Here is a 14,114-nt window from a genome sequence, read left to right as displayed (position 1 = left end):
TCTAAATGCCCTAAACCAGGTCACTGTGTCTTTTTGTGACTATATTGCTTTTCTGTAAAGAACAGAAGAAGTCATCCTGATCTTCTCTCTAGGGATGAAGAACACTGCAGACCTCTACATACAAACACTTAGGTTATTTTAATCCCCCATTGTTGTTGCAGAACAGAAACTATTAATAAATGTACTGAATTCTGTACAGTTTGACACTCTTTTCTAAGGGACTGGATATTTAACAATGAAAAGTGTACCAGTGACCAAATATAGACATTTTGGCTAAAGAATTATGTGCTACGTCTCAGGACCTGGAAAAGAAGGAAGACATCTCATTTAGGCAATTGTTAGTGTTTCTGGTATGGACATATTACAGAATCCTTATTTTTCCTCAGAGTTTTCTTAAGACTTTGATACACAGTGCATTTTGCAGGCTCGTGATTTTTTTTGATTTTTTTTTTTTTTTTTTTGAGATCTGCACGCACATACATTTTTCAGGGGACATCTGTTATCTCCAAGCTGGTGTGAACAGCACAAATGTTGTCAGAGACACTACAGGATTCTGGGATGTATAATCACCATGTATTGCTTGCAACCCCTCCTTCACTCCTGCTTTCAGGCAGGATGTTACAGGGGAAGGTAACCCCAAGTTTCGGAGCTATTATATAGTCTTTTGAGTTGTCCTGATAAACACAGTAGTAAAATTCTACTTTTCTGTTCATTCACTCACCCTTGCCACTCTGAAGGGAGATAAACCCTTCTCTCTTTTGCAAAAAAATAAGGTAGGTATACAAAAGCTTTGTTTTGTTCTGATAGTCTTTAATATGGTGCCTATGTGACTTGGATTCTTGAGCAAAATTCACCCACACTGGCAATCTGCTAATTTTTTTTTATTATTATTACATTTAAAAAGGGAATGTGCTTAGGGAAATGTGATCTGTTCCAGCATAATATGTGCTTTTTCTTTTTTTAACATTAGGATGAGCACAAAGTCAAGAATGTGATCCGCAGCTATTATTAATGATCCTCCTAAGGGAATGAAACCCTCAAATGTGCAGAGACAAAGATAAAAATACCACACATAGTACACCACAGTTTTAACTACATTAATACTAATTATCTTTATTACTAAATGAATACAAACAACCATTTGAAGTCACACTTAACAGGGCTCCCTTACAGCCACGATCTGGTTAAACTTCCTTTTACTATTTACTGATGTATCAAGAAGAATAACTTGGAGTTTACACCGGGCTTGATTCCCTTTACTCAATGGGATTTCAGTCAGTCCAAACATAAGGAGACACAGGCAGACCAAACTGAAACTGAATTCAGGTGTCTTTTAGGAAAACCCTTCTGAGTAATTCTGCTGGCTGTGCTTTTGTGTTTTTACTCCATCCTTCCCTCAGACACTCTGTGGTATGATTTTCCCATTCAGTTTCATGGGGCAAACCCAGAGCAACACATATGGCATTGGGAGTGTCACCTGGATAAGGATGCGCATGTTCACGGAGTGACAGAATGGTTGGGGTTGTGAAGGAACTTAAAGATCATCTAGCTCCAGCACCACTGCCCCTAGGCAGGAACACCTTCCACTTGCTCAAAGACCCATCCAACCTGGCCTCAGGGATGGGGCACCCACAGCTTCTCTATAGGCAACTTGTTCCAGCGCCTCACCACCCTCACACTGAAAAAACAAGGACATCTAACAAAACCTTTATGGTTCATTTATCCCTTAAGTGAGGATGTCTAATCTAATAAGATCTCATAGAACTTCAACCTGATTCAAACTTGTCTGAAACTGGAAGGATTCAATTTACTTCTGCATTTGATGACTGTCCCTGCCCCAAAAGCTTAAAAGATAGAGTACAGCCTCAGAAAAATCAGATTTCAGCCAGTTTTAAAAGGTAAGCTTTCAAAAGAGTAATCACAAGGTCTGCAAGGGAAAATACATGCGCTGTATTGCCTGCATCCACCAGGATGCATGCCCAGCAGGCTGTGAGGGTCACTGTCCTTACCCGGCACTTGCGGCAGCAGAGCCCGTTGCTGCACTGGGAGCCCGCGGTCAGGGTGCAAGTATTGCAGCACTCTCCTCCTTCACTGGCACACTCCTGGGAACACACACACACAGAACAGAATACATGGAGAGGACATGAACCCCAAGCTCTTAATGCTCCTCATCTTAGCATGCTATCTGAATGGATTTTCATTCATTCATTCTTTCAGGTTCCTAGAGGCAGAAAAAGGCATGTACTTGTGGAGCATGAAACTGATGCTTGTGTGCAAGATAGAAAATAATTTTTCTAACTTCATATTGCCATTAAATACTAACATCTTAGCACTGAAGAGTGTTTCCATCTAGGAAAATGCTTTCTTTCATGCCTTTGAAGGCTTGATTCTGCACAGCCAGCTATTACTATGAATCCTTGGGCATATGAATCCTTGGACCTTCACCCTGCTTGTCTTCCTCCACTTACCATTCACAGCAGCAATGTGCAGTGCCAACTCTCAGACAAATCTTGTTGCTAATTTAAAGTATGTTGCACTTACCGCTATTGTCCCACAGTCACATTCCTCTCCATCTTCCACAAAGCCATTGCCACATTCTGGAGGATCCAGAAGCTGCATGGAAATTCAGAAATCAAAGGGCATGTCTCTTTTATAGGAATCACTGTCATATTTGCTCTGTGCAACATGGTTTTTAAGCTAGCACTTTAAATGGATTAACTGAAATAGTTTCCATGAATCAGGGAGACACAGAGTGACACAAGTGAAGCATACAGAGAATGAACACTCCTGAAAATTAATACAGCAATGCTGCCAAGTCACATGGTATCTTCTGTGCATAGGTGTCACTCAACAGTAAATTCAATTTGAGCAGAAGTTACAATGAAAAACAAAAGATATGACAATATAGGGGGAAAAAAAATAAGGATATGACAATTTCATTATCTTCATAACAGTTGCAATTGCTGTTGTTCTGGAGTTCAAGTGACAAGGGCTGAAAGGTTAAAGCCTCCACTGTAAGTTCAGAAGTAGTAGCCATAAAAAGTAGTCCTTTTATGTGGCTCAGAAATGCTTGGGAAGGAGAGATGCTTGGTTTCTTTGTCAGTTTTTGTTGCAGTTGGATTTTTCTTTCCATTTTCCATTTTCCTCTACCACAGTTGGGAACTTTTCCCAGTTTTCTGTAAGTATGTATTACACACAAGCAGATGTGCACAGGGAGTATTCCTGATGAGGCTTTCTCCCTTTCAGCCTTCCCAGTGGACTGTAACTTAAAAGATCAAAATCTTTATATTTGTATGCCATAACCTCTTCTAAGGGACACTGATATTCTGTTCTTTCCAGTTTAATTTTTTCTGTCTTCCTAAAACCTTTAAAGGTAGTTCTTCTAAAACAAAATATTTTTTCCTTTGGACATAAGAAAACATAATAGCAGCTTTTATTACATAAATGAGAAGGCATTTAAGTGTGTCACCAGACTAAAATTTTGCAGCTCAGCCCTCGAGTTCTCCAATTAAACTGGGACCATTCCAAAAATCACTCTGCTTCTGAGCCATCTGCACAAGCACAGCATCGTACATGGTGTAGAGCATTTCTCACTGGCGGCTGCCTTTCTGTCTGGAGCCCACAGGATGGAGCATCACCCCACCAACTTCACTGTGCCACCAACCACAGCCTGGCACAGGCTGATGTGTTATTATTACATGCCCTATTGAAATGGAAATTTGACTGCAGCATGAAATGCATATGTAGAAGGTAACATAAAATGTATGCAAGCTTTTAGAATTATTAAAGAGTTGTTAAAACTGCTTGTTTCCTATGTATTTTTCCAGACAGCTTAACTTCTTCAATATGTCTCAGTGTGCTGCACAACCGAGACAAAGAGACAGCAGAGACAGAGAATTCTGCCTTGAAATATTGGGCCAATTTGCTGCAGTGCATAGGGACAGCTAAAAATGAAACTGAAGGAAAAAACCCAAACATTAAAAGCAAATTGGATAACCCTTCCCCAAAGTCATATCATTCATCCATTCATTTGAAAAGAGCATATGTTCAACCTGCTCCAGCAGCCATTGATGTAATTTTTGATGTGATTATAGCTGATCTAAGAGCAGAGCACTGCCAAACACTGCACCTTGTCACATTAGCTTTCCTTTATCTCATAATGCTTGAAAAACAAAAACAAGTTTGAGTCTAACCACCCTTGCTAGGAAACACATCTTTGACAGCATTGTTAATTAGACAGACATCCATTGACAAAACCTTTAAACCAACTCAAACCACAATGCATAAAAGGAGCTAAATCACCCTGGCTCCACATCTAACTCACATTTCTGCATGCCATCCAAAAAAAACCAAACCTAAAGTGCTGCCAAACTAAATTGAAAGGAGAGTAATTGGGGTTGTTTCCAACTGACAGATGTGTAAATGAACACAATCACTAAAATAAAACCAAGATAAACAATACACTCAGCAAGTAAATACATCCACCAGTATTTCTCCACCTTTAATGGGATGGAAAAAAGCAAACTTCTAAAACTCAGGTACATTTTAAATAAGAAATTTTATCTCTTATTAATGAGTTACAGTGTTTTCTCTCCACTTTTAATAATATACTCTTTCATCAAAAGAGACTTTTAACAGATAAGCAGGCTCAGCTTGTCCAGATTTGATGTTTTTCTTTCTTTAAGTTTTATGGAAATTCTGTGGTTGTCAGAAGATGTGGTTTTTCTCACGTTCACGAGAAGGAACATGCATCACTCCTGAATTGAACTTTCTTCTCTTTTACATCTGTGACCACTTCAGTTACCAGCTAAGTCTTTTTTCCCCATTGGACTGTCTTTCTGCCTTAACCTCTTTTCCTTTGCTTGTTGAAAGACAGCCATTAAATACAGGTTAACATTAATTATATATAGAAAAGAGTCAAAATAATTATCCTGCTTGCTTTACATTTTAACACCTGCTTCAGTAAATGGAGCAGTAATATAGTGGAACACTGCTGCAAATCCTGCATTGCAGACCTGTTGTAAATACAAAATTTTATTGCATTCACAATATTCAGAATAAATTGTGTGAGGGATAATTCTTGATCAGAGACTGTTGGTACTCTACTGGACATGAAACCAATTTATTAGAAATTTATTTAAAAGTAATTTCTAAACTACTATGAACTAAAATAATCTACTTACACCCATATGTTACCAGAATAGAGAGAACCAGAACTATCAAAACAAAAGGGGTTTTTTCCAACATTATAATTTTCATTCTTCTTGATTTCATCAAAATTAGCAATAGAATAGAAATAATATTAAACATTAATGTAATGCTTACTTTGGTTGGTTTATTGAAAAGGCAGGCTCCACCTCCATTGTTTAAAAATTCATGATACTCTTCAATATCACACTCGGAGAACTTGCTTGGAAGATAGTACCTAACAAAATAAGGTAGAAGGATTACTTTCTCTCGTGCTTTTTACACTGTAATTTCTTTTTTTGAAACAGAAGAAATATAATGTTATACTTCAGAAAGAGAATGAAAACAATGCTGATCAGAATCAGAGTGACTATCTGCTTCTAAGTCTGTTTGACTATTCTATTTCTTTCTATTTGAAAATCCTTCCAGTAAATAATAAGGAAATTTCAACAATAACACAACACTCATGGAATGTGAGAAGTCTAGAATATTTCACTAAGTTTTTAGGTGTCAAACAGCACAAATCTGATTCCAGCATGTAGTTCACACAAGCGTGACTTGTTCCACTAACAGGCCTGATCTCAGAAATACATTTATTTCCTCCCATACAAACTGCAGGAGTAAAAGACAGATTATAGTTTGCTTCTCTCTAGGAGGAAATGGTTCCCCTGGCTCACAGAATTTTTTATATAATAGAGTTATGCCATTTTAAACATGCTTCTAGCAAACACCACCTAACATTTCAGCTTCCCTCTGTGTCATGCGTCCCACTCAGTAAATTTCAATTGAGTACAGAGTGCCCCCGAGGCCCTGTGCCCCACCTAAAAACAATGTGATGCACAGAATCTTTGCATGGATCATTTTCACAGGGAAATTACTTTTCCCAAGGCAACTGCAGTGATCTTTATATTCAGGTCCATAGTCATGAAAGTACTTATGCTTCAAGGAGACTTTGGAGTCTCAAGGGCTTTCCTCTTCTATCAGCTCAGCACTGGATATAAAAATATTAGCCAAAGTGCTATCCTGCACTACTGGGAGAGATACCTTCCAGAACATAACTGGCTTTTTTCCATCTCTAATGAATTGAATTTGGTCATGAATTTGGTCTAAACACTACAGAGGCTGTGGATTTCACTGAAGTTCAGCAATAAGCTAGGTAAATACAAGGCTTTTTCATGTACCAAATTATGTGAAAGGTTTGAATTTCAGATAAAGAATTTAAAGGTCCTAACATGGGAATTTATAACTTTTATAAGAATCAAAAAACACCTCTCAGACTGGCTTTTTAATTTTCCAAAAATCAGAAAAATCCTACCAGATGTGTTTTCAGGTATTCTAAGGTGAAAAGGGCACACATTCACACTTTTAAAGAGGCTTGAATGAGACATACTTCTTTGCTCAAAATTTTTCTGACCACAAAACTATTGTGAAAATTTGTGGATCCATTTGGAATTAATTACAATCTGAGCCCTGTCTATATCTCAAACTAGAATACAATGTAATTCATATCTAAAACTAGACTAAAATGCAATTCATATGCATGATAAAAGACAGGCCTGTAATAAAAAGTGTTAGTGTCTGAATACACTTCAGAAAGCATCAAATTTCATCCACCAGCAAAAATTTGCTGATTCACCAGTCATTATGTTCAAATCTCCCCAGTGACACTACACATGGGTATGAACATACTCAGCCTCCAATGGGGGCAGTTTTTCTAACAATATCACACAAACTGTGTGATAAAAAATGATAGAGATAGATGAAAGATTCCAACAAAAACACTGAAAATGAGGCATGCCTCAGAAATTTGATTACAGGATTTCAAGAATTAGGGTGTGTCATTGTTTCTACAACTCAATAGCAATCTTGCATGAGAAAATAAGCTATGCCTGCTTCTGCTTCTCTGCAATGACCTGACTTGGCTGTTGAGCCTTGTCCTTTCCAAGTTAAATCAGCATTCGCCAAAAACTCTCACGTGCCCTTCTCATGAACTCACTTATTCCCACATTTCTTTGAAGGTGTCTCTGTATAGGATGTACTTAATACTTTACTTTCTGAAAACTGAGTCGTCAAAAATATTCTGATGAACCACAAAAGAGAAAATTTTTCACACCTTTCCTTTATGCCACTGTATGAAAAACATGACTTTTCTCCAGCGAAATGTCTTACCCCATATCTCCCATTATGCATCCAGACCACATGTCCTCACACTTACATTCACCTGACAAAAACAAAAGATAAAATAAAAAGTTACATCTAAAGTCTTGTGAGTCCAAAGTAATACAATTCTTATCATAAAAAGCTCACTGTACTCAATTCCATTTCATATTTCCAGACAAGCTGGAAAGCATAATTTGCTGGTTTATTGCACACCTTAGTTTAAGTGTATCAGTGCACCTTGCCAAATTTTTTTTAAAACTCTACATGATTCTGTGCAATCCTGAGCTTTGAAAATATGTCCTGATTTTCTTTCCTTCTCTGAAAGGAAATATGAAAGGAAACTGCAGGGTTAGCCCACTGCACTTGCAAATCATGAGTCAGCTTTCTCATCTCCTGTGGGATGATACTCATTTCCAAAATTTTCAGAATTATTAAAAAAGAATAATTTTACTTTTCTAATTTTTTTTTTTTTTAGTTCTCTTCTTTGACTATTGTAATGTGATTTTGAAAATCTTTCCTTGGAAAATCCCAAACAATATTTCAGACCAAAAAAAAAGCATGGAATGATCAATGAACACAAGGTAGTACAGCAGGAACTATCAGCTTTTTCCTCTGCTCTCCCTCCCTTCCCCACCTGCCTTCCTTCCCCATGAAACTCCCTTCTGCCCTGCCAGCTGGGATCACTTTGCTCTGGTCTCAATCCTCCTCTCTCAAAGCTGTGTCTTGCTTTAATCTCAGTAGAAATGTTTTCCACTTGCACATTCCATAATTTCTTTTACTGTACACATGAACATCAGTTTACTGCTTCCACTTTAGAAGTACAATTAGAGAGGAAATAAAGCTCTGTCTAACAAATGCACTCTCCTCTCTCCTTACCAAAAGTGTCCTGCCCTTCTCAGCCATAAAGAAAGGCAGTCACCACTATTATAATTTTCACTTTTATCCTACCCCTACCTCCACTCAAAAATATGGCTGAAAAATGAATACTGAACATGCCTGCAGGATAGAGCATCAGTTCTACATTTCTGAGTATTTTTTAAAATGGTATTGCATAATTTGCACAAAACCCCTTTAAATGTAGCTGTCTCTCTGCATTATATATTGTCTTTACAATGCCCGAAAAAAAAAAATCCACTAATCAATAGAGTAAATTATATTTTTAAATGTAGGCCACATAAGCACACACAATCCAGTATGTCCACACTCCAGTTAATTATCTAAAGTGTTTTATAACTGTATTTTTATTTTAATCATATCAGGCTGGGACTTCATATAACATGGAAGCAGGAAGGCAAGCTGCTTGTTGTGGGCACAATGGTGCAGATCAAAGCATTGCAGGTAAACAGGGATAACTAAGGAGCTGAATACCAAGGTTACAGCAGAGAAATGGTAGCAGTAGGGTAGCAAATACTGGATATTTGGGTAATCTACAGGAGAAACAGGGGATTTGGGTAATCTATAAGAGGAAATCAACCAAGGAAAACAGATAATAAGTTGAATTGTTTGAACTGTTCTATATAACAGTACTGAGGAGGCTCCTCATTATACCCTGATCTAATAATGTATATTCCCACCCTTGTGTCATAAGATGGCAGCCATTTGGTCTGTGGGTGGGACACCAGTCTCCCTGAAATGAATGGGAGTGGCAGGCACCTTTATGGTCTATTTTGGATGAAATGGGGACACCATTGCTATCAGGAATTACAAGCAGGGGTTTACAAGAGCATTCAAGTAAAGAAAAGTTAGTATGTCAGACCCTTCTCATGTTACTGCAAGAAATAAAAATATTTCAATATTGTGAGAAATGGAAGGAAAAAGTATGTATCAGAAAGACACTGATAAGATCCTCCACTTGTTAAGATTTTTCTCTTGCGACAGAGTGAAAATGCAAATAAAATTACCACTTAGAAGTTTTCTTCTGTCTGAGAAAATGCCAATATTTTGGGCCAAGGTCTGCGCCAGGGTAACTGCCATTAAGTCTGGCTTTCCAAACTGAAAGAAACAAGCAATGTGGGGAAAGTAATCAGTAACACACAGGTATCTCTGATTCAAGTGAAGCTTTTTTCATATCAAGGCAAAAAATTGCAAAATCAGATACACAGCCTTAGAATTCTTACTGCAGGGTAGCTAGATGAAAATTAAACACTGGCTTATAGACAAGCTAAGTAAGAGAAAGTCTGTTTCTCTCTTGGCACTGTGGCTAGAAATATGAATGACAGGATATTGCAGAATTTGCTTAAAAGTGTATTTGAAGTGTATTTATTCACTCATCACTCTTCATTTAAGTGTCCCTTCTATAGAGCTGCAGTAAGAGTCTACATCAGCAAAAAAAAGCAAAATATTTTTTGAGGAACATGTCTGCACTAATAAATTCCCGGCAGACAAATTTCCACCACTCTTTGCTCAAACCAGTATGCCCACCTACCTCATTCACACCTCCGCCTTTAAGCAAGGAGCAGATTCCACCAGTGTGGGCTACACCACTTCGACTGCTCTGAAATCGACTCCCCCTTTGACAAAAACAAAAAGAAAAAGAAGTTTACCCTGCTCAGTCCACGAGTTTTGCACCTGCCTGTTCCAGTATCCCCCTTGTGATTTCCAAATGGCATTTGCAAATGCTGGATGCCACCACTACACTGCAAATTATGCAAAAACTAATGGGAAAACAAGATAACCACTCACAAACCTCACATGACAGGTTATCTCCAGAAAACTTATACCATCTTCCCTCCTCCTTTTCAGAATACCTAATATAGGAAGAAGAGGACTATTTTGCCAAACCACCTGGATCTGCCCAGCCTCTTGTTCCTTGGCACTCTACTGCAGTGAGTGCTTTCTGCTGGCACGTGCTTCAGGCAGAGTTCAGGAGAGGCCACCATGCCCCCAGTGCATGGGACTAGTGAAATGACATGTCTCTGATTGGGCAGTGCTGATGTGGTAAAACTCAAGGGGAGAGGCATTAGCAAAAGATGCAGAGGAAGGTGAAAACTCCCTGGAACTACAGCCAATCTCATCCAAGGAGCAGATACACTCTGAGCCTAAATCTAATCACCTCTTTGGTGCTGACCACATCAGCAAGAATGACTGCCAGTTACTGGAGACAAAATTTACTCTGCTCCACCTGAGAGTACTGATCATCCGGCAAATTGTTTCTCTCAGGTGAGAGGAGAAAACTATCAAGAAGGGTCACAGTGGGCTAACTGTGGGAGCTCATTTGTAATCACTGTACCATCACACAGCTATCCCCACCTCCCAACTTAGCTGTGTTTCACTCACAGACACAATTGCAGAAACTGCTGTTTCTAAACAAATCTATGAATGCAATACCACAATAACCATTGGTGGTGGTGCTATGGATAGCACTGGAATTAGCATACTAGTGGTAGCCAGAGTCCCAACCACAGGCCAAATCAGGCTTTCTTTTGTCCTAGTCAATACACAAACATTCACAAGAACCAGACTTCCCCCTCAAAGACTTTACAATGTCACCAGAGAAATTACGAAAAGGATATGAGAAAACCTGATTCCCATTTAAGAGATGAAGATCTGAGACAGAGAGAAACCAAAATCTGCAAGCACCATTTTGCAGATCTTACTAGCTTTCTTCAAGGCAGAAACAATTGGCACTAATTAGGTACATGCAAAAACTCTGAGGGTGGATACCAGGCTTGGGTATCCTGGAACCCTACTGAAGTCATGTGAAGCGAGGTGTTTAGGTTAAGTTTATTCTCACAGGCTCCTAAAACAGTCAGCAGAGAGAAAAAAGGACTCCAACAGAGATATTCATCTGGCATGTGTGTGTGGATCAAAAACCTCAGCCACATATTTCTCCTGTATTTTTGCACATATATTTTATTATATCAATCTTATTTTCAAAACAATTAAGATATTTTGAGAAAATAACATTCTTCTCAGTTTAGTATTCTTATAGCTCAAATGTCTTGGGAGAACAAACTGTTTTGAGGATCTGAAACACTTCAGTAATCCTGCAGCATGCAGGTCATTCAACAAAGTAAAACATGCCATCGTGCACTTCAGCAGAAAACCTCATTGGTTCCAAAACCAATGTTCTGCCTTTAAATAATCCGTGCTCTACTGCTGAAGAAGTCAACCTCTGAGGTGGAACCATGCATGACTCTTCAGATAGCTGCACTTGCAGAGTAGGTGGTTGCACAGAATAACAAAGGATTACAGCGCATGCAGCTCAGGCTTAGTATGTTAAAACTAAAATAAGAGTCAAGCCTCTGGTTGCACTGGCAGGCAGTTTGTGAATTAATTTTTCTCCCACCTCCCCATCTGAAACTTTATTTTCTGAATTATTTTGGATTACACACACAACAGGAAGGAGAAGCATCAGCCATTTGTGAGAAGCAACCCCCAAGGAAAGAAAAACCCCCAGTAATATAACATCACACAAGGTTACGTACGAAAAAAGGTGAACTGCGTCACTTTTCTCTCTGATAAAATCCCTCCTATATTTCATAAACTCACGTAGAGTCACCAAGGGGTTTTCAGATATGGTGAACTTGTTATCAGTAGCCCAGGTTTCCATGGCAACCAATACTATCCTGGTGTTAAGTTGTTCTTTATATATCTAGTACATTAACAGAATGAACAAATATATTATGTCAAATAGAACAAAGATGAGATTTACCCCTTTTTTAACAGCTTGCATTTTTACATAACTAAATATTAAGCTTATTCTAGCACATTTTGCATTCTTGTAGGTGATTTTATTTCCCTCCAAATCAACAAACATATAAATCAGGTAAAACCAACATTTTTGGCTTAATTTTTTAATCCATTCTCTTAAGCTTCTCTTAGCCTACACAGGCAGAGGTACATACAAGAAAAATGTGATTTTTGAAAAATTAGTACATTCGAAATAGTTCAAAGATTTGAATGTAATGGGTCTTTTATAACAGCCAGCTCATCCCATGACACACAAGGGCCCTCTTATGCAGAATAATGATCTATAAAGCCATAATTTTTCTCTGTTATATATGTCTACAGGAGTATTTCAACTCCTGCTGGCTGAATCACAAAAAAAGGGACATCCTTTCAATGCTGCATTAACACTCCACACCAAATACTTTCAAGCATTTTCTTCTTCTAGGAATACTTTTCTTTTTCTAATACTTTGCTGTGGTGAGGTGCAAGAGCCAGCAGATTGTCTGATTTATCATATAAAGATAATCCACATAGTTCACCTGTATGTCCCTATTCTAACTCATTTATTCAAGTGCACTTCTTCTGGAGAAATTTTAATGCATTAGAATTTCAGATTGTCTTTTGGGTTTAAATTTGTCAAAACAGGGATTCTGCACTAGAAATTGTCATATCTAAGGTGCTCTTTACAACTCAGACTCAAGGGACCAATCCAGCAGGATATTTAAATGTTTAAAGCCACAAAATAAAACCCCTCTGATGCTTTATGTTACACAAAGCCTCTAGAGGTGAATGATTGTGGTTCTAGATGAAAATTTGCAATCTTCACATACATTATTATTGTTACACCATGAATCAAAAACTCCTGCATGTATCATCAGGAGAATCTTATACTCATCTCACACGTAAAAGAACATATAGCTGAGTGATGCTTACCAGATCAGCCATGTTCACAACTGATTTAGCATAACTGTTGGTATGGCCGACTGACAAGCGGTGCTTTTTACACTGTGAAGAAACACAGACAGTAACAGGATCAGATTCAGAAAAACAAGGTCCATTTCCAAACCACCATGAAGTAAAAAGCAATTATATCAACAATAAAGCCCTTGCACAAGGTTTTGTCTCTTGTGCTGAGTGTAATGTTCATAACCAATAGTAAGAAATTGCTCAGAAATGCACATTACTGATATACTTTACAACAGCTGTTGTGTAATTTCTTCTTTAGAAAGTAGCCTAGAATCTTTATTGGGAAATGATATAAGAACAATAACATTCTGTTACTCTCTTCATTATCACTATTGCCCATTTTAAAATTAATCACAAATGCCATTGAAGAAATTAGCAACAAAAATTTCCATAGCTGAGACTCCTTAAGGTATGTTATCCCAGAAGTGCCTGCATCTGTGTTTTAATCTATCAGACTCCCTTTTGTTGCAGTTTTCTCTCTTAAGGTGTTTTCTGGTTTTCCTCTTGTATAGTTGCACACTCTATAAAGCCACAGTAACTGGTTCAAACCACTTCAGTGATCAGACTCCAATTTCAGACCTTTACTGAAATTTGTAATGCAGTGTTATAAAAATGGCACTAGAAACAGCTGTCCAGGTACTCCTATTTGCAGAAAAAAACCAAACAGTTATGAATGAGCATCATGGGCATGAAAGTCACAGGTATCTCAGAAGAATTTAGGAGAAAGTGTACAAGATTTTCAGAAATGTTTTGCCCCCTTGTGCCCCATGATGCTTGATTTTGGAATGAAAATTGTCTATATTTTCTGGAAGTTAGGATCTTTTAGTGGGCAAAAAGTTTTCCACAGCTAGGGCATAAGATGGGCATCCTTTCAAGCAGAAATGGGGGGGAAACCACCAAAAACAAGAAAGATAAGCCCACAGCAAATGATATTTCCTTCTCACAGGAGGAAATTATTTGGCTTCTTTGATCACTGGCACTCACCTCAGAGAATAAACTCCTAACTGGACTGACTCTTGCAGTAGCTGTGATTAGACAAAATTAGGAAACATTGTCCTTGAAGAAAATCTGCCTGAACAGAGAGGAGGATCCCAAAGGAAATGTTGTGGCTTCAGCTCTTTAGGATCAAG

The 14,114-nt window shown here is 38.1% G+C and overlaps 1 protein-coding gene across 5 annotated transcripts in view; it reads right to left on the bottom strand.

Annotated features, from left to right (window-relative positions):
- ADAM22 (ADAM metallopeptidase domain 22) overlaps positions 1–14,114 on the bottom strand; it is a 73,192-nt gene that overhangs the window by 34,757 nt on the left and 24,321 nt on the right. For all 5 annotated transcript variants that reach the window (XM_063150880.1, XM_063150870.1, XM_063150892.1 and 2 more), the window contains exons 7-14: positions 12,952–13,023; positions 11,775–11,941; positions 9,773–9,857; positions 9,249–9,339; positions 7,357–7,408; positions 5,326–5,425; positions 2,542–2,613; positions 2,010–2,102 (exon numbers count right to left, since the gene is read on the bottom strand). In XM_063150880.1, the coding sequence (XP_063006950.1) occupies positions 2,010–2,102; positions 2,542–2,613; positions 5,326–5,425; positions 7,357–7,408; positions 9,249–9,339; positions 9,773–9,857; positions 11,775–11,941; positions 12,952–13,023 (732 nt within the window). The remainder of the gene's footprint in view (positions 1–2,009; positions 2,103–2,541; positions 2,614–5,325; positions 5,426–7,356; positions 7,409–9,248; positions 9,340–9,772; positions 9,858–11,774; positions 11,942–12,951; positions 13,024–14,114) is intronic.

The sequence above is a fragment of the Melospiza melodia genome, chromosome 1 (assembly GCF_035770615.1).
Source record: "Melospiza melodia melodia isolate bMelMel2 chromosome 1, bMelMel2.pri, whole genome shotgun sequence".
Classification (NCBI taxonomy): Eukaryota; Metazoa; Chordata; class Aves; order Passeriformes; family Passerellidae; genus Melospiza; species Melospiza melodia.
Note: the sequence above shows the minus strand (reverse complement) of the source record. Positions and strands in the feature narration are given on the sequence as shown.